Raw genomic sequence first — 20,557 nt, forward strand, 5'->3', positions numbered from 1 at the left:
GCCCAAGCGAATCCCATTCATGTCAGCGCTTCCTTTTTCCTTCAAGTGATTCTTGGCGGCAGCTGCCACCCAGAGAGCAAGAGGGACAATCTGGCCTGCTGGCTGCTGTGGCCGTCCTGCAGGGTGGGGGCCGCCGGGGCACGGATGACCAGGCACAGGAGGGGGCAGTCGCTGCCCTGATCTGTGCGTACTGGGTGAGGTGGCCACCTCTCCTCCTCCTCCCATCCCTCTGGTCTCCATGACAGGACTGACCACAGAGGCCCTGAGCTGCAAACTCTGAACTCAGAGGAAAGCCTTGGGGGCCTGAGGTCTACCCAGAACCTCCTGGTCTCTTGTCAGGATGTCCTGGCTCTGGCCTAGGCCCCTCTCACTTCTCTTTGCGGAGGACAGCGTGGCCAAGTTGCTGCTGGCCCTTGGCTGGCTGCAGTCTGGTGGGGCTTCCTCCCAACGGTCCTGGCTGCCAGCTGCGATGAGGCCCAAACACCGCCAGGAAGGCGGCTGTGAGGACTCAGGGGTGAACCCAGCACGTGCTGCTCCACACGCGGGAGACAGGAGGAAGGGGCGTGGCTGGGCTGCAGGGGAGGCGATGACGGGTGGGCCGCGGGGTCCCACCTTGCGGGGGGCTTCTGGCCAGGGTGTGAACCTGTTTGTCCATGTGTGCACAGGGAAGACAGCATATGCTATAAACAGCATCTCAGCTCACCTGTGACAACTCGAATCACACTGCAAATCAGTCAATTCTAACTACAGCAACCCCATAAATTACTATTTAAGGTAGAAAGTGGTGTAAACCTAGGAGCAATCTTCAGTATCCAAGCCTGTCCCTGACCCAGGAGGTGGAGAATGTACCCCTGGGGCCTCTCCCCTTGACTGGGAACCAGGTGGCTGGAGTTCCAGGTGGCTGGAGTTCTGTGGCCCGAGGTCATCTTCCACTTACCCGCTCATGACAGGTGACTTCTCTGCCCCAGGAGGTGATGTGAAGATTACAGCAGACAGATGAGAGCGTGCTGGGAGCACCCAGGCTCTGAGTACTGCTGTTTTCATCTGAAGGAGATTTGAAGGGCAGCCGCAGTGCGTTAGTGCTCTCCAAGTCACACAGATCAAAAGTGTTTCTAGTTAGATCACAGCGAGTGTTTCCAACTTAGTTACAATCACCTAATTGTGTCCAGGGAACGGAGGAAGCAACCAACAAGCAGAGGTCAGAATTCCTTTCACAGCAACACGTTCTGTTCCCTTTGTTTGCCCTCCGCAGGGGACGGAGCTTCTAGGAAGGCTCTCAACCCTCTGTTCTCTTGCAAGAGGAAAAACTTCCCAAGGCAACCTGGAAGAATAGCAGTCCTTTTCTTTTTCTTCTGCCTTCTTTTTTTTTTAATAAACCTTCCATGTAGAGATAGTGTTGGGATGTTTCCTAAACATTCGCACTGTCAGTACTGTTTCTGACATCGCCGTAACTAACTGCAGCTGATCATGTGAGCCCAAGGAGTGGGAACCACGGCCCAGATCCCTCAAGTCTAATGAGCAAAGAGACACACAATGCTCACGTCTGCCTAAACTGTTAGGTTTTGCCATTAATGAATCTTCCTGTGGACAAATCCCTCACGGTTAGAGGAAGTGTGGTCAGGAATGCCCTGTGTGGCCAGAGGGAACCAGGTGTTGACTTCTCTAGCATGGCGAGTGTCCAGGCTCCAGGAAGGGCCGTGGCCTCCTGTGTCCTTTCACTCTCTTTCCAGTTCCCCACGGCCCAAATCACATGCACGTGGGTAACGCCCCGTCCTGGATGTCTTCTGAGGATGCGCGAGCATCAGGGTATCAGGTCACTCCAGGGTCTGTCTTTCTTTGTTTTGTTTATTTTTGCCTGGGGAGCCACCTGGTTGCTCAGGAACCTTCTGCTCATACATGAATGATCTCACTCACGGTGCACTCATTTTATAATTTTCCACCAATTTCCCAGGTGCTTCACGAGTCTTCTGGGAGCTGGTCCAGCGCTGGCTCACGGTGTTCCTGTTGAGCACCTTCCCCGCCACGGAGAAGTGAGTTAAAGGGTGTTAGGGCTAAACTCTTAACTCAGAGCTGGATTGCACGGCTAATGGTACTTGTAGATGGAGCCGGACAAGGTGAAGACGTGAGTGCTCAGGCCTAGAAACAAAAGCGTGGCTGAGTTTAATTTTAACTCCTATGGCTGGAAATATGAAAATGCGTGAACTCCTGGCTCATTCCTCCTGAAGTGGGCATCAGCTGATTTAAGACGGAACTCGAGTCCCAGAGACAGAGGTTATCTGCAGCTGCAGGTGCCCCCTGCCTAGGCCTGTCCCACCCTGTTCCTGAAGGCAGCACGCAGCACATGCCTAGAGACCCGGTCAACTCAGGACACATGGCACCACCTCCTTTTCCCGGTTCACGGCACTCAATGCCTCCTGGAGCTGATTCAGGGAATCTCCAGCAGTGAAAGGTACTAACAGACCTGTGGGATCCTAGGACGCAGCCTGTGCAGTCCGCTCCGACGAGAAAAGCGTCCTCCCGAGAAATCGCGTGAAGGAACCTCAGTGCGAGGTTCTGGATTTACAACAAATCCAAGTAAAATGGACCCCAGGGACACTGGGCAGCTTCTGCCTCAGTGACTCGCGATGCGGGAACTGTACTGTATATTCTGATGTGGTTTCCACGTGCACAGAAGTTGTACTTTTGCAGGCTGTGTTTGTTTGGGGTGATTGCTGTAACACATTGTGACATGTGTGGTGGCTTAAAGCAGCAGAAGTCTGTTGTCTCATAGCTCTGGAGGCTGAAGTCTGAGGGTGCAGGCAGGGCCGTGACCCCTTCAGAGGCTCCGGGCAGACCCTTCTCGCCTCTCCCAGCCTCCCTGGCTCCCTGGCTTGTGGCCACTTCGATCCAGTCTCTGGCTGCATCTTCCCTGGCTTCTCTGCATGTGCCAAATCTCCCCACCTCCTCTTCTAAGGACACAGGTAGTTGCAGGCAGGACCACTGAGATAATTCAGATCAACTTCCACCTCATGACCCTCAATTCGCTCACATCTCCAAAGACCCTTTTTCCAGATAAGGTAATTTACAGGGTCAGGGATTAGGATTTGGCATTGCTGGGGGCTGTTATCCAGCCCACAAGGAGCGATAACTCTGAATTTTGGGACTGGTCTAAGAAGGGAGTGAGTGCTCTTCCTGGAGGGGCAGCCCTGCGCCCTGGGCCCCCCACTCCACGGAACAGGGGTTTGCAGGTGACCACAGCTCATGGGTTGCTTCCCGCCGCATCTGTTTCTTTCCCTGTGCGTCTTCGGTGTGTGATGAGACCCGGCGGGGCTCACGGTACAGGAGGGCAGGGGTCCTGGGGCTGCCCGGAGAGCAGTTCCGAGCCCCTGGCTGGCCGTGCAGGGTGACCTTGGGATGCATGGGTGCCTGGCACCTGCGCTGGCTGAGTGACGGTGGCCTCGGGTAGGACCTTGGATTTGAAAATTTGTGTAGGAAGCCCAAGTGAGGGTGAGGGAAAAGGTGTTCCTGAAACACGGTGTAGCCTGGTGGTGAGCAGCAGCTGGCCCCACACTTTCTTTAGTCATCGCTCCTGAGTGGCCTTGGGAATCGTGGCCTCGCTACCTGAGCAGCTTGTCCCTGAGGTGTCTCTAATGGAACCACCCTCACAGGCACTGTTGAACCTGGCACGTAACTCAGGGATGTGTTGGCATTTATTAATTTGCGAACATACCACGCAGCATATGGGCCATTCATCTTTGATAAAGTGTTTAGGGAGCCGTCTTATTTCAGAGCTTATCTGTAAGGGAAGAAGGTGGTCTCCTGGACCCTTTGACACAAATACTCTGCCAGGTTGTCTGGTATACAGAGATCAGCTTGCTGAGACGGTGCGACTTTCGCCGAAATGACACAACCCTGTTAACGGTGGGCTCTGGTGGCAGAGTGAGGCTGGACTCACTTCTGTGACGTTACCAGCAGTGTGGCCTCTGACAAGCTAATTAACCTACTACTGCCACCACAGCTACCGCCACCGGTTCAACTACCACCGTGAGCACCACGACTGCCATTGTGGGGTGACTCTACAATTCATCTATGAAAATGAGTTTTACTGTGGCTCACAGAGCTGTGAAAAGATGCCTGACTTATTTACCTTTTAAAAAAGGCATTCTGTAAGTGAGACATTACAGCATTTCTTTACATAGTGAGCCTACTATATTTACAATGTAACTCACTTTCCCAAAATTAAATTCACACAAAACATTTGAGGAATATAATTTTTACAAGAACTGAGGCAAATCTGTGTCACAGGGTAGCCCTGCATTTACTTTTGCAGAGTGAATGAAACAGCACGTATCTGGCCATGCACAGATCACAAAGCTGACAGAATCAAAGTGACCTCCTGAGGTTTCAAACTGGATAAGAATGTGGTTTTCACTGCTCTTCAGTCCCATGACCCATTTGAGATCGTTTTTCTTACGCCCAAATAACACAGTGAGTGTTGAGTGAGTCCTTCGGAGTTAGATTATCTCCGTGTTTGTCCGCAAATGCTGCCTCGCCTTCGTTTTTGAAGGTTACTTGTTCTCAATATCAGATCGTAAGTTGAGATTGTTTTTCTATTGGCATTTTAAAGATGTCATTTCATTGTTTTGTTTTTTTTTTGTCTTCTGAGAATCAATTATCAGTCTGATTTAGCTCTTTTGAAGTGAATTTGTCTTTCATTTCCTGACTGCTTTTAAGATTTTTTTTCATCTCTGTTTTTCAGCAATTTAACCACTGGGATGAGAAATTAAAAAAAAAATCTTGGCGTATAATGTGCTTTTCAAATTTGCATTTGGATGCTTTTTGTCTTGATCTTAATGATCATTAATTTCAGAAATTTCTCCTGAATTAAAGAATGGATGCTCCATAGAAGTTTCTTCAACTTAGTGTGACAATATTTTGAAAATCTGGACACATAAAAAATATGGACATAAATGGCCACAGATACTTTGAAAGCCAAAAATAGGTAGCATTGGGCAAAATGTATAGGCTAGTCTTGGTACACATTTCAGTAACTATCAAACTTCTTTCTGACAAATGGGGTTGCTGTGAAACCCAGGCACCTGAAGGGCTTCTGACACAGAAGCTGCCCATTTTCACCGCCTCGGGGAAGTGTGTGCTTCGGGAAGCCAGCCGGTGCTCGCCTCGATTTCATCGCCAGACCACAGTGCTACTTCATCACATGAACATAAACTTAACTCATGGTTAAATAATCAGTTCTCTGGGTTCATCTCTCAGATTTCATGTTCGTTGCCAAGACCTTGAGGTGGGCTGTAAAAATAATCAGTTTTATCCTCAGTGTGGACTAAGAAATTAATCATTGACAAGCATATCTGTTAAATATGCTGTTAACACAAACAATGAATTTATCCTACCCAGATTTTTTCCCCTTTGTTGTTGGTTTTTTTTTCTTGATGAAGAGAAATAAAGATTTAGCCTTGATGTTGAAAGCTGGAAGAAACATATATCCTCAGCTTAGCAGAACAAGGCTGTCAAAATGGCTATTTCATCTCACTTTTTTTCTAAAAGGATGATTATTCAGGCCATAGCTTTTTATTAATTACTATGCCCATCATTTTTTTTCATCTTACTGAATTCGCTGAGAAAGACCAAGGGCAAACTCCTTTAGGTTATCTGTGCTCAGGAAATAACGCAACTTTTGTCGAATGATTCGGAGTTCAAGACAGCCAGGAAATGAGCTTCTTCTGGTCCTGAAGTTGTGCCATAGGTTCAGACTGGCCAGTGCAGAATTTTTCAAGTATATCCTTCAAGAAGGGTACATTACTATGCATCCGATGACTGTGTGGACTAGGGTACTTTTTCAGCTTGGCTGCTTCTTTTTAACTCAGAGCTGATTTGGCTGTATCTAAATTGCAAGGCTTCATTGTGCTAATACATGAACTTCATCTTCTAAGGCAATACTGCAAGCTGACCCTGAGGGAAGCTTCAGGCAAACTTCATTTGCTTATTTGAGGCGCTTTTATTATTATCCCTGTGCAAGATCTTGCTCTGTCTTTTGGTGCAAGACATTCTGATGATTTCTTTTCAAAATTTGCATGATTGGTTTTTAAATGTCCATCAAGGGGTTGCATGCAGTCAAGATACCGAGACTTAGGCTCATTTGTATCTCTAAAATAATAAAAACCGGGTTCCCAATAAGCATGTAAATGGAGGCTAAAATATTTAGTCAGACTGCGCTGGCTGTGGTGTGGCAGGTGCCGCCTGGGCTGAGGAGTGGACAGGTGCCACCCAGGACGGGAAGCAGACAGGTGTCTCGCAGGCTTGGCCATTATTTGTGCTGCGAAAAGATGTCAGGGAGATTTGAATTTCTCTGATTGTGCTTTCTAAAATTCACTGCATTCACACTTACGATTGGAAATTCCTGTTTTTATTTATGTTGACATGTTCCCAGATGGACACGTGGTTGAAAATCTGCACTGGGAGACTGGCTGCTGAGGCAGTGACATGCCAGTGCCCAAGGAGGGCAGAACCCGCTCCGTGGACGGTGGCTCGGCAGGACGCGGTCGCAGTGCTCAGCAAGCTTGAATACACACTTCAGTAGGTGCTGGACACGGGACGAGGATGCCCTAAGGAAAACGCCCAGAGAAAGGGCGAGCCCACGGGCCACTCGCCCGTGAGGACAGGTGAGGATCCTCTCAGGTTTAACTCAGAAATCTGAGAGCTGCACGGAGGCCTTTGGGGCACCCAGTGCGGGAACATGTGCGTTGAGTTCCAAACCCGTGATTCCAGGTCTTTTCGGGGCTCATCCAGAGCCGTTTTTTCTGTTCAACTGCAGTGAGTAAGGAGCAGTCACCGTTTTAAGAAAACATAGAAGAAAGAGCAAAAGGGAACAGGAAATCAAGAAACAGGTTGAATCTGAGTCCAAAGTGATATTTTACCAGAACCACTGCAAAGATTGACCATTTAAACAATGCATGGAATTGCGTGGGCTGTGATGGGAAGCACACCTTTAGGCCCTTGCCAGGGGGAGATGACGGCATGGGAGCAGTGGCTGCTCCTCACTTAGCTGCTGCCTCCTTTGGCTAGTCCTGCCTTGCATCGTTAGCGTCTGTGTGATTAGAAACACGGACACCTGCCCTAAGAAACCATACTGCACGACTGGGCGTGGTGGCTCACACCTGTAATCCCCGCACTTTGGGAGGCCGAGGTGGGTGGATTATGAAGTCAAGAGATTGAGACCATCCTGGCGAACATGGTGAAACCCTGTCTCTACTGAAAATACAAACATTAGCCAGGCGTGGTGGTGCATGCCTGTGGTCCCAGCTACTCGGAAGGCTGAGGCAGGAGAATTGCTTGAACCTGGGAGGAGGAGGTTGCGGTGAGCTGAGATGGAGCCACTGCACTCCGGCCTGGGCGACAGAGAGACACCCTGTCTCAATAAATAAATAAACGAATAAATAAACACACAAACGATAGAGATAATAACTTTGTCACTGGCTTGTGTGAGAGTCGAGCAGCGTAGTCAGGTACTTTGCACAAATTATTTCTTCCAGCTCTCACTCCTGCCCCCATCCCCTGAGGACCTGTTTTGCTCCTGATCTTACAATTCAGAGCAGTTTTAGGATCCTGGGAAGAAATCCTAGGACCAATGACTCTCAGCTGCAACAGGAAACAGCTCTTTTATCTTCCTGTTTTCTCTTCCAGGTGATGTGGTTTAAGCCCTAACCCTGCAAAGTCCGCGGCGTCTCTCTCCTTGCTGGCGTAAGACTTTTCTCTGTTCCCCGATGTCTCTGCCTGATTCTGCACAGAAAGGCCCTCCCGAGAGCGCTCCCACTCAGCAGGGGCTGACTCCAAGGCTGGGTGTTCTGCATGCCCCAGCACAAGGCTGCCAGCGAAGAGGAAACCCTACTCCTTCTGATTGTTCCCGGGAAGCTGCCAAGGTGCCTCAGCGTGAAAGCCTGGGAGTCGCCACAGGTCAGTGTATCCCTCACGAAACCCTCCCGAGACCACTCCCTGCTCTTTCTAGGGCACCTAACAGCTGCCAAGGGACTCTTCATCCTTGTAACTGGCTGCATGCCAGGCAGCCCGGGCAGGCCCCAGGTAACATGGGGACGTGGAGGCTCAAGCAGGCTTGGGACTCTGAGGACATCTGGGCTGTGGGGAGCCTTAGTGCTGAGCTGGCCCAGCACTCGCGGAGTCACCTTGCAGCCTCTGGAGGGTGCAGAGGGCCCTGGGTCCCAAAGATCCGCTCCAGCCACGTGGCCCTGGTGTCCCCCTCTCCCTGCCCCTCCTTGCCCACCTGGCTCTTCCTCAGCATTGCCTCCAGTGGGTGGCCAGGAGGGCAGGTGAGGCCTCTCGGAGGAGCCTAGCACAAGCAATTCTGTTTTGGGGGCTACTTCAGACATTGCTGTGAAAACAGCATCATGACACATTCTGAAAATGGCATTGCGACACAATTGTGAATTCACACCAAGACCTGGGCTATTCCTATATTCAGAGATGCGCTGAAACCTTTTGTCATTTTTCCTTTTTAAAATTGTTGAAATTTGCCCATTAAATCTTAAATTGCCACTAGCCAACATGGATGCAATCTCCTGGGGATGGCACCGCCGGGCACACCTGCGTCTGGCCTGGTGGTGGGAAGGAGCCCGAGGGCCCCCGGGACGGGGGTTCTTACCACTGAGGAGAGGCCGGTTGTGCCGGTAGGGGGTGGGCAGCTGGCCGACGTCCTCCATGCGGTGGCTCATGACGCGTGCCAGGTGGCCCGTGTGGTGCAGGCTGCCCACCACGATGCTCTGCAGGTATACAGGCTCCACGAAGTGGGACAGGAGCGCACCCTGCAGCCCCAGGACGTTCCACCTGTGGGGAGAACCAGTGGTTAGTGGGGCCCACCCTGGAGCCCAGGACAATTCCAGCTGTGGGGAGAGCCAGAGATCAGCGGGGCCCACCTGGAGCCCAGGGAGCTGGGTCCTTTCTGCCCTTCTGCGGCCTGGTCTTGAGGACCTGTCATGCTTCCCATCGTGTGGACCTGGGGGGCCTCGCCGGGGGTGCCCAGACTCAACCCACTGTCACCTGGGATGGGGATCTGAGGGCCCCTGTGCGCTAACAAACACCACTCCCTTTTCTGAAAATAAGTCATTAGGCAGAGTGGAAGCTACTTCTCCCTAGGATGTAGAATTAGATGTGTTGAGAAGGATGCTCTGTCCCGAAAGTGAATTTGAAGTTTTCTTTATATTAGCTGGGAAATACTAGAAATCGAATACTTTCTACTACCTTTGTCCTTAGCAGTCGAAATGACCTATTGTGTTGAAATTAAATGACACGAATAAATGACCTTGCTTTGGTCTGGGGATGATTTGGTTTTGGAAGCCCGGATTGGAGATGAACGACAAGTCCATTTTGTTTGAAATAAATATAGCTCTGGGTGAATGTTTTTGCTTCTTCGAGCAAAAATACTAAGAGCACTGGGATTTTTCCCCTTTAAAGTTGGGTGGCAAGAGGTTCCGTGCATGTGTTATTCAAGGCGACGTTCTGTGGTCTCCACTCTAATGGTCTAATGGTCTCCACCAGTAGCCAGCATTCTGCAGCCAATTTCTTACATCATTGTTCTTTTCATTAATTAACGTTTCTCCACTGTTAGAGCAATTACTGCAGTCCCTGCATGCAGTGCCTTTTTTCATGATTAATAAGGAGTCATACTTCCCTTCCTGAAGCAGTCAATTAACACAGAATTCTTTCCATTAATTACCGATCTACCTGGAGAGTAATCTTCTCGGAGAACCTGTGACACCAATTGCTTTAAAAAGTTCCCTTTAAATTTTATTCCAAAAACACAGGCAATTTAGCCAGCGATATTAATTTGCCTCAGAAGCATCTCTGTGAATGAGAAACATCTTTTAATCTCATGCAAGAAAAGGCAGCCATCTGGCTGGTGGGGATTTGGGGGAGCAGCTCTCCCTCTCTCCCTCCGCAAGTGCAGGTCATTAAAGTAATGTGCTCATCTACATAAAACTCAAATGGAATATAAAAGGTAATATTTATATACAAACAATTTAGTCCTGCAATTTAAACAGTCATTGGTTTTATGAAACATTTACTTCAGTCTATCAGATTTGCATAACTTCATTTAAAAAAATATTGTGGTCATTTCTACTAGTCACGGTGTTTCTCCCAGAAAGCAAGGGAAGGGGCTGGCCTCTGGAAACGTGAGGTTCTCCCTGAGGGACGAGCTTGGGAGCTCTGAAGGGGAGGACGAGATGGAGGCCACAGAGCACCTGCCACTGAGAAGCCTTCATTCCACAGCGTGTCTGCCTGGATCTCCAACGGTGGCTCTTCAGAGTCAATTTTTTCTTTGATGTTCACTGATAAGTCAGAGCATGTCAACAAAACCTGGGAAAGGAGACTTTGTAACTGAGCTTTTCCTTTGGTGTTTTATGTTTTTTGTTTTGTTTTGTTTTTAAATAGAGACATGGTTTTGCTGTATTGCCCAGGTCACTCCTGGGCTCAAGTGATCCTCCTGCCTCAGCCTCCTCAAGTGCTGGGATTACAAGAGTGAGCCACTGCACCCAGTGTTTTCTGGTTTGTTTTTTAGACAGGGTCTCACTCTGTCATCCAGGCTGGAGTATGCTGGTGCAAGTCGTGCAGTCATAGCTCACTGCAGCCTAATTATTTTGTATTTTTCATAGAGGCAGAGTCTTGCTATGTTGCCCAGGCTGGTCTCAAACTCCTGGGCTCAAGCGATCCACCCACCTTGGCCTCCCACAGTGCTGGGATCACAGGCGTGAGTCACCATGTCCAGCCAATGCCAATGTTTTTGAGGAGTGGTTGAGGGATTTGGCTTGTTCCCTTGAATCTGAGACCAGAGGAAAGACCAAAAGCTGGGGGGAAATTCAGCAGCATGGCCTTCCTTGGGGTGTGAGATGCCGGAAAACAAGGCCCCAGAAAGGACCCCGTGTGGGGCCCAGGGCTCCGGTTACGTGGTCCTACTGTGCCTGTTAATTCTCAGACTGTTAGTGCAGTCTTAAAATGTCTTACAAATTAAAGTAGGGAAAGGTATGTTTCCACCATCAGTAACAAAGCACCTTCTTGAAATAAACCATGAGTTAAAAAGTAAAATCAGGATTCCTGGAAGAGACGCCGTGGTGTTAGAGGTAATAGGAGCACCAGCTTTGAACAAAACTTCTGGAACGTACGTGAGTGTCTGTGATGCTGCAGGACACCGGGAAGACAAATAACTTCAATATCAGGTTCCCATCTGATAACCTTTACAGTAAAGAGGAAATCAACCTTCTCCTTGCCTGGCTATCAGAGTTTAAACTTATTCAGCTAACATGATCAATAAAACCAAATGTCTTTCTGAATATGAGCTGGAGAATTTTTAGCATTCAGGATTGAATGGAAAAATACCTCTCCTTTTGTTCAAACAGCTGATATTACCGCACTGTTGACAGAGAAAAAAAATCCCATGTCTAGTTTTCAGTACAGATAATCCCTAACTAAATGTATTTTTGTCTGTGTGTCAATCACTGAAATACCATAAGTGGGGGAAGATCTTGGAAAAAAAGCTGCCGTTCTTTAGCCAGGAGCGGCAACCTGCTCACTCAGCCCAGGCCGCGGTCTCCTGGCCACAGCGGAAGGAAAGATGGGTCTGCGGTGGGCTGCCGTTGCCTCAGGCTGTCCCTGTAGGTGCGCCGGCGTCAGGCAGGGGACAGGGACCGCCCTTGCCTGTTTGGATGCTTTGGTTTTCCGCCGTGATGTGGCCCTCTGAGATGTAACTCTAAAGTTACATGAAGCCTGCAGCGAAGTCCTCGGCCACCACCTGGCATGGCTCTTAGGCCTGCTGCTGGATCGTCTGGGAGCTGTGAGGACCTCCTGAGGCCTGGCTCCCCAAGCGTTCTGGTGTGATTGGGTGGTCAGTGTGGCCGTCAGCTTTCTTGGGGCCACCCATGTGACTCTCATGTGAGCCAGGGTTGGGGACTTCCACAGCAAAGTGGCAGATTCTGGAGCCAACACAGTCAGGTACCATGTAGGTCATGATGCTGGGCAAAGGGGCCTCCCTTGGCCCGTCTCTTGCTCTCTTATCAACTCTCTTCTCAGTGGTCCTCAAAGTGGGGTGCCTGGGCCAGCCACCCAGCATCACCTGAGAACTTGATAGAAATGTAAATTCCTGGCTGGGCGGGGTGGCTCATGCCTGTAATCTAAGCACTTTGGAGGCCAAGGCAGGTGGATCACCTGAGGTTGGGAGTTCAAGACCAGCCTGGCCAACATGGTGAAACCCCGTCTTAAAAAAAAAAAAAAAAAAAAAGTAAATTCCTGGGCTGCACCCTGGAACTGCTGGCTCATGAACTCTGGGGTGGGGCCTGGTGGCGCAAATTCTAAGCAGCAGCCTCCAGGTGGCTCTGAGGCTGCTCAGTTCAAGAACCACCGTCTCCGTGTTGGTTTTGTGGTCACAGTAGCCGTACCTACCTCTAATGGCATTGCAAGAGCACAGGAGATGATTTAATCTCTGGCTGGTCGGGGGGTGACATTTCCCTTCTGTCACACCCCACCCCCAAACCCCTACCTCACACCTTCTTCCTTCCACATTTTGGCAACACAGGTAATAAGTACAAGATGTTTCTGCATAAATGCCTCATCCCATTTCCAGGCAACTCAGATCTATTCTGGGGCCTAAGTGAAAAATAAGCCAACAGCCTTTTGACTCAATAACATGCCTGCTAGGAATTCACCCAGCATCTGCATCCTCAGTGGACACCTGATGTACGGATGGGGCCAGTCCTGAAGGGGCTGTTTGTAATTGCAAAGCAGACAAAGCATAGCAAAGCAGAAACTGGAAATCACGTATGTGCGTCTTGGCAGGGAACTGGTTAAATAAAGGATGGTGTGTTCGTGATGCCCTGGCCTGCCTGACCATGTGTCCCACACCTCCTGTGCCTCTGCGGCCAGCCTTGCTTGCTGGGACGCCCTTGGGGTCAGGAGGCCACAGCTGCCCGAACTGCGCCTTCTGCTGTGTGGAGACTCTGCCCCTCACGGCTCCTGCCAGCCTTGCCCATCACATCACATGGGATGCTTGTGATTGCTCTAAAAACACTGGGCTCTCATGCTGTCCTCTCGAGGTCCCTGCCTTGTGTCCAGTGGCATCGTGGTTGCTTCCTGCTGGGCTGCCCCTGCCCCAGACCTTGTGTGCCTGTTGTTTAAATCTCCTGGTGTTGCTGAGCACGGGTCTGGTGTGCAGAGGGAGGTGCCTGATGCGTAGGAGGAAGCTGATGGATGGTGAGTCCCTTCAGCAGCTGTGTTGTGTTCAGAGGTGGAAACAATGCTGGGCAACATCCCAGCACAGCTCTTGTTGACCCCACCCCACAGGCTCTTCCTCCATGTGGCTGTGACCCCCCCCAGGGGGGCCTGTACCTGCCTTGAGCCTCTGCAGCTTGGGATGTCTCAGCTCGAGGGCTGGGGTGATGCCGCATAGAATGGGTCCCCTGACCTCCTGGGTGCTCCCTGAGGCCCCAGCCGCCATTCTGCAGAGACTCCTGAGTCTGTGAAGCAGTGCCAGGGCCTCCACCCACCCCAGCTGACCTGCCAGTAAAGCTGACCTTCGGCCCGGGGGCTGCCTTGCCGGCACCATGTGGGGAGGAAGTGAGCAACCCCCGAGCTCTCAGGGAGGGCCTGGGAGTACACGAGGGGCTTGCTGTTTCAGGGCCACCAAGTTTTGGGGTGGTTCTGGTGTGGCCCGCATCACAGCAGGAGACAACCAACGCAGCTGCCCGGGAGCTCACACAGGTCAGGCCACAGGGAAAGGAGAGCAGTGTGCACCCCAGGCTTTGACGTCTGAATGCTCGTGTTCCTGAAAATTCACGTGGAACTCTTATCTCCCAGAGTCTAAGAGTACTCTGGTTGGCCTCTTGGTTCTAGGGACAAAGGACAGGTTTCACTCAGCCCAAGGACCTTTGGTTCCTTCTGTTAGGACAGTGGCTGTGAGATGACACCTGGCGACTTAGGGGCCTCAGCCCGGTGCCTCCGTCTCTGCATCTCTACGTTGGCTTTGCGGCATCGTGCTGTCTGGGTCATTGCTGAGTATCCCAGGTCCCCACTCAGCTGGCCTCATGTTTTCTCTTGTCCCCCAGACTGGAGTCCCAGTTCTTACGTTGTTGATGCCAGCTTGTCACCCTTGGCCGTCTCCATAGCATCTGGGCAGGTGCCCCCAGGAACTGGGCTGTGGTCTCAGGAGCCTCGGCCAAGGTCGGTGGTGCTGGTGCAGGAGGGCAGAGCCTCGGAGGCAGAGGGGCTGCTGATGTTTTCATTATTACTTTTTATATTTGATAAGTGTCAGTGAATTGATCACTACCTCTTTCCTCACTAGAGATGCTATAAAATGTCACTTAAGGCTGAGCACGGTGGCTCACGCCTGTAATCCCAGCACTTTGGGAGGCTGAGGCGGGCAGATCCCTTGAGGTCAGGGGTTTGAGACCAGCGTGGCCAACATGGTGAAACCCGTCTCTGCTAAAAATACAAAAATTAGCCTGGTGTGGTGGCTCATGCCTGTAATCCCAGCTACTCGGGAGGCGGAGACAGAGAATTGCTTGAACCTGGGAGGCGGGGGCTACAGTGAGCTGAGATTGTGCCACTGCACTCCAGCCTGGGTGGCAAGAGCAAGACTTCACCTTGGAAAAAAAAAAAAAGAGGTCACTTAAAACCTATGATGAAATCACCACACAATCTATATTATTTTAAAATCAGTAAAAATATTTTTAAACCAGACGGGGAGTAACAGCAGTTATGTTACGAAGATCTACACTTTGAGGTTAGAACCATGAGCAACACTCATTTGACCTCAGTGGTGTTGATAACATTTTAAAAACAAGAAGTCCAGCAACAAATCACGGAGGAAGGCATCAGGATTTTTCCCGGACAGGCTGGCGGCCAGCAGGAGGCTCAAGAGGCTCTTGTGGGAGAACGCTGAGCAGCCCGTCTAGGCAGAGGGAGACGGAGCTCTGCACAGTCTGAAATTTAAGTTCAGAAATCAGCCAGTGCCGTATTCCCCAGAGAGCAGCTGTAATTTCTTACAGTTCATTTTCATGGAGAAAGTTTTAATCTGTTTATCTAATGACACATTGTGATCAATAATCAAGCTCAGGTACTTAAAATTAGAAACCGTATCTGAGGGAACATTAGTTCCAGAAGATTTAGATGTTTTATATGCCACTCAGCATTTGATTCTTTGAGACAAAAGCGAAAAGCACCTCTGCGGTTTTCCCCGTTCTTCCAGGAGCCTGGGGCTTGGCTGTTAAGAGTGGAGCCTGACTCCACGGAGCTGGAGAAATAGGCTATGTCCGTGGGCCCTCAGCACGGGATTGTCATGTCCGCCGTGTCCGACCCTCGTCCCACACAGGGGCAGGGTTTGGTTGCCAGGATGCTCCTCAACCTTAACTTGCGGCTCTGCAGGTCAGTCCTCATGGACCCGTGAAACAACCCAATTTCTGCAGTTCATCCCGTTTTCCCAGGGCTGTGGTGGTGGTAGGATTTTAGGAATAGAGTTTGCTGTGACTTTATGTGTCCTCTGATTTCCTGAAAACTGACTGGGTGATTTCTCTTGCCCTCCAGTGCCAGCCTCCTAGGGCTGCTGTGGCGACAGCCACGGTGGGGTGGCTTCAAACAGGGATGTTCTCCCAGGCCAGAGCTCTGAAAGGGCATCCACAGGGTTGTTTCCCCTGGGGGCATGTGGCTGGTACCACCTCCAGAGTCCCTGTCCTCTGAGCACCCGCTGCCTCTGAGGTCACAGAAGAGGCCAAGGACACCTGGGCACATCCGTCCCTGGCCCCAGCACTCATGTGCAGGCAGCCGCCCTGTGCTGGTTCCTGTCCCTTCCTCCCACCCTCTCGCCTCCCCGCTTCCCCAGCCCCTTTGCATTCAGCCCAAGGCCCTCAGTGGACTGAGGAGCCTCGGGGACCTGGGACTGTAGTGTCCTCTCACGGCCCTCAGTGGGCTGAGGAGCCTCGGGGACCTGGGACTGTAGTGTCCTTCACGGCCCTCAGTGGGCTGAGGAGCCTCGGGGACCTGGGACTGTAGTGTCCTCTCACGGCCCTCAGTGGGCTGAGGAGCCTCGGGGACCTGAGACTCTAGAGTGTCCTCTCATGGCCTAGATCCCTGTGGGACCGGCTGCACATCAGGCCATTTCCTTGGGGCTGGTTTTGGGGACCAGGCAGCACCCATGGGCTCTGAAAAGGCATTCATAGGGTTGTGCTTCCCCTGGGGGCATGTGGCTGGTGCCACCTCCAGAATCCCCGTGCTCTGAGCACCTGCTGCCTCTGAGGTCATAGAAGAGGCCAAGGACACCTGGGCGCGTCCGTCCCTGGCCCTAGCACTCATGTGCAGGCTCTACGTGGTCACATATCATCACATCAGTGGTGTGTGCTGAGGCCCCAAGATGCAAGGACACAGTTCTGGGCACCACAGGGAGGGCCTGATCTGTTGGGGGAGACAAGATGGCCACAAGTCCTTGGCCCAGGAAGAGCAGCTTCTGAGCAGGGGCCTGGCTCTCAGCTTTCTCTGCTGGGGCACCTGGAGCCTGATGAGCCGTCAGTGCTGTCGGGCACACACGTAGGCGGGGTGGGGGTCCTGCCCAGCAAACGGGCTCAAGGTATACTCCTGTGGCTCGTTCGTGGGTCCTGAGACCACAGCGGATTTCAGATGCAGTGAGGGCCATTCGGCCTGGCAACAGCCCCAGATCCAGATCCATCTGAATGGTGCGGAACATTAGGTGTGGGTCTCAGGAGGCTCTGAGGCCCCATGGGGCACTGACTCCTAACGCAGGACAGAGACAATGACCCCCAGAGCAATGCTGAGGCTGTATGAAAAAGAACTGCAACCCCATCAGGATGGGGTGATCTACCTTCCAGGGAGGCCCTCGGCCCTTAGGAGTGGGGACAGCCACACCGTCACCATCACCCACCGCAACACCCACACCCATGCCCACACAGATGCACACACCCACATCCATGCTGTCACCCAGTGTCACACCCACCCACAGCTTATGACCCATTTTAAGCCCCTGTAAAAACTTCAAGGTTTCTATAACATACTTTCATATTTTGCCGTAAAATGATCTTACCACCGACATTGTGAAATGAAATCTATTATTATTCATGGAGTTCTGTACCCAGAGAATGCCTGCTGTTACCTAGGAATATTATTATGGGGTATTATTGATCTGAAAGGTGATACCTATGCATTACTTTTGATCTGTAGGTGGGAAGTAATGTCACTGTGTTGTTTAGATCTTTTGATACAAAAGATCTTTTTTCATTGATATCAAAGGGAAATTGCAAAAAGAATTACCAATTTGTCTAATGGATGCGCTTTCTGTGCCTTAATTATATATACAATTCTATCCATTTAGTCCCATTTTATTACATGAAAGCCATACAAAGTCAGGGATCAAAAGCCAGCCAGAAATTTCTCTTATGGCTGCCCAAACAGAACTGCGCCTCTTCACAGAGAAATTTCGAAACAAGGAAGCTGACATGACCGCGGGTTCCCGGCCACGTGCGGGATGAGACTCGTGCTCTCTAGGAGAGAAAATCCGCAGGTTTCACTGGTTTTAGCACATCCCTAAAATTTATGAGCAGCATGGATACCTTCGTAGCCCTGGCTGAAGTTAGTGGGAGGGCAGAAGGCGCGTGCTTCAGCTCTGTGAAGTCATCGCGTGGCACATCAGAAGGCCGCAGTCCTCTGACATTCCCGTTCCCACGGTGTCATCAATCACGCCGCAGTGATTCCTTGTTCACATCGTGGCCGTTCTAACAAAGTGGGTTTCCTTCATTCACAAGCGCGGTGAGCAGCTCCTGGAAGCTGACCACGTACAGCTCTTTGTACCTTGTGGGGGTGTAAAGACGTCTGGCATGTGGGGCTCAGGTGGATGGAAAGGCAGGGACAGTCGGAGGCAGCCCCTTCCTGTGCTGGGGCTCCCCATGGTGTAGACGTCTCCTCAGGTTGGGTCTCGAGCCGTCACAGCCAAGTGAGCCAGTGCTTCAGGGTTGCTGCAGCCAGCACCAGGGCAACTCAGAGGCTGCACTTGCCAGCCTGGGCCAATGAGGCTCCATCACACTCCCTACCAGCCCACCTAGGTGTAGCCAACGTGCTGTGAGGGGTTCAAAGCCCTTGTCCCCTCCTGCTGTGGCTCAGCCTCCAGTCGCTCCTTTCTCCCTCCCTCTCTCCTATCTCTTTTATTAGCTATGAATCACCTAATCTATCTATAATCTATCATCTACCTTCTATCATCTACCACTCATCTGATCTATCCATAATCTATCATCTATTTCATCTATCATTTATGATCTGTATCATCTATCTAGCTAACCTATCGTCTGTCATCTATTTATCCACATCTACCATCTATCTCCCTGTCATCTGTCATCTCTACCCACTATCATCTATCGATCTATCTATGCCTGCCACACGCCCACACCCACTGTGCCAAACACTGAATGAATGAGGTGGAATGAGATAGGGTCCCTGCCTGCCAGAAGCTCAGAGTTGGGTGGGAAGGATGGATCCTGAGGATGAGGGCCCCCTTGTTGAGACAGTGGACTCACAGCAGCCTCAAATATGTTATTTCTGGACGAGACACTGGTATGCTGCTAACAATCAGCTCTCAAAAAAAAAAAAAAAAAAAAAAAAAAAAAAACAGAAACCAGCACATGTGTGTAGCTTCCCAATTTCCATGGTGTAAGCACCATCACTAATGCCAATTTCAAGGCCCCAGTGTGAGGTTACTTAGCCATCGTGGGTGGTGATGAACCACCACACATATATGACAGATGTAAATAATTTCAAGAGCAGCGATAACAGCAAAATAATTTAAAGAGGTGAGTTTTGACTACCATACGTTTGTTCTAATATGACATTTAGTTCTAAGTTGATGTAATTTAGTTTTTAACAATGACAACCTACTTTTTAAAAAATATATTTTATTGCTTTTTACGTTTTGGGGTACATGTGAAGAACATGCAAGATTGTTGCATAGGTACATATATGGCAATGTGGTTTGCTGCCTTCCTCCCCATTACCTATATCTGACATGTCTCCCCGTTATCCCTCCGCAACTCCCCACCCCCCGCTGTCCCTCCTCTGGTTCTCCCCCACAGACCCCAGTGGATGATGCTCCCCTTTGTGTTCATGTGTTCTCATTGTTCAACACCCGCCTATGAGTGAGAACGTGGTGTTTTTCTGTTCTTGTGTCAGCTTGCTGAGAATGATGGTTTCCAGGTTCATCCATGTCCCTGCAAAGGACACAAACTCATTGTTTTTGATGGCTGCATAGTATTCCATGGTGTATATGTACCACATTTTCCCTGTCCAGTCTATCATTGATGGGCATTTGTGTTGGTTCCAGGTCTTTGCTATTGTAAACTGTGCTGCAGTGAACATTCGTGTGCATGTGTCCTTATAATAGAACAATTTATAATCCTTTGGATATATACTCTCTAATGGGATTGCTGGGTCAAATAGAATTTCTATTTCTAGGTCCTTAAGGAATCGCCACACTGTCTTCCACAATAGTTGAACTAATTTACACTCCCACCAACAGTACAAAAGTGTTCCTATTTCTCCACATCTTCTCCAGCATCTGTTGTCTCCAGATTTTTAAATTATTGCCATTCTAACTGGTGTGAGAGGGTATCTCAATGTAGTTTTGATTTGCATTTCTCTAATGACCAGTGATGACGAGGATTTTTTCGTATGTTTCTTGGCCTCAGATATGTCTTCTTTTGTAAAGTGTCTGTTCATATCCTTCGCCAACTTTTGAGTGGGCTTTTTTCTTGTAAGTCTGTTTTAGTTCTTTGTAAATTCTGGATATTAGCTCTTGGTCACATGGGTAGACTGCAAACATTTTTTCCCATTCTGTTGGTTGCCGAGTCACTCTAATGACTGTTTCTTTTGCTGTGCAGAAGTTCTGGAGTTTGATTGGGTCCCATTTGTCTATCTTGGCTTTTGTTGCCAATGCTTTTGGTGTTTTGGTCATGGAGTCCTTGGCTATGCCTATGTCCTGAATGGTTTTGCCTAGATTTTTTTCTAGGATTTTTATGGTGTTGGGTCTTATGTTTAAGTCTTTAATCCATCTGGAGTTAATTTTAGTGTAAGGTGTCAGGAAGGGGTCCAGTTTCTGCTTTCTGCACATGGCTGGCCAGCTTTCCCAACACCTTTCCCCATTGCTTGTTTTTGTCAGGTTTGTCAAGGATCAGATGGTTGTAGATGTATCGTGTTGCCTCCGAGGCCTCTGTTCTGTTCCACTGGTCCGTATCTCTGTTTTGGTACCAGTACCATGCTGTTATGATTACTGTAGCATTGTAGTATAGTTTGAAGTCAGGTAGTGTGATCCCTCCAGCTTTGTTCTTTTTGCTTAGAATTAATTTGGCTGTGCGGGATCCCTTTTGGTTCCATATGAAGTTTAAGGTGGTTTTTTCCAGTTCTGTGAAAAAGGTCATTGGTGGCTTGATGGGGATAGCAGCGAATCTGCAAATTACCTTGGGTAGTACGGCCATTTTCACGACATTGATTCTTCTAACCATGAGCATGCAATATT

The 20,557-nt window shown here is 49.9% G+C and overlaps 1 protein-coding gene across 1 annotated transcript in view; it reads right to left on the reverse strand.

Annotated features, from left to right (window-relative positions):
* The window catches only part of ADARB2 (adenosine deaminase RNA specific B2 (inactive)), a 455,637-nt gene that overhangs the window by 9,193 nt on the left and 425,887 nt on the right, over positions 1-20,557 (reverse strand). The window contains exons 7-11 of the mRNA XM_032266161.1: positions 17,399-17,540; positions 16,424-16,711; positions 13,569-13,641; positions 10,251-10,337; positions 8,654-9,004 (exon numbers count right to left, since the gene is read on the reverse strand). Coding sequence (XP_032122052.1) covers positions 8,654-9,004; positions 10,251-10,337; positions 13,569-13,641; positions 16,424-16,711; positions 17,399-17,540 — 941 coding nt within the window. The remainder of the gene's footprint in view (positions 1-8,653; positions 9,005-10,250; positions 10,338-13,568; positions 13,642-16,423; positions 16,712-17,398; positions 17,541-20,557) is intronic.

This window comes from Sapajus apella, unplaced genomic scaffold (genome assembly GCF_009761245.1).
Source record: "Sapajus apella isolate SASKATOON/1434 unplaced genomic scaffold, GSC_monkey_1.0 scaffold155, whole genome shotgun sequence".
Lineage (NCBI taxonomy): Eukaryota > Metazoa > Chordata > Mammalia > Primates > Cebidae > Sapajus > Sapajus apella.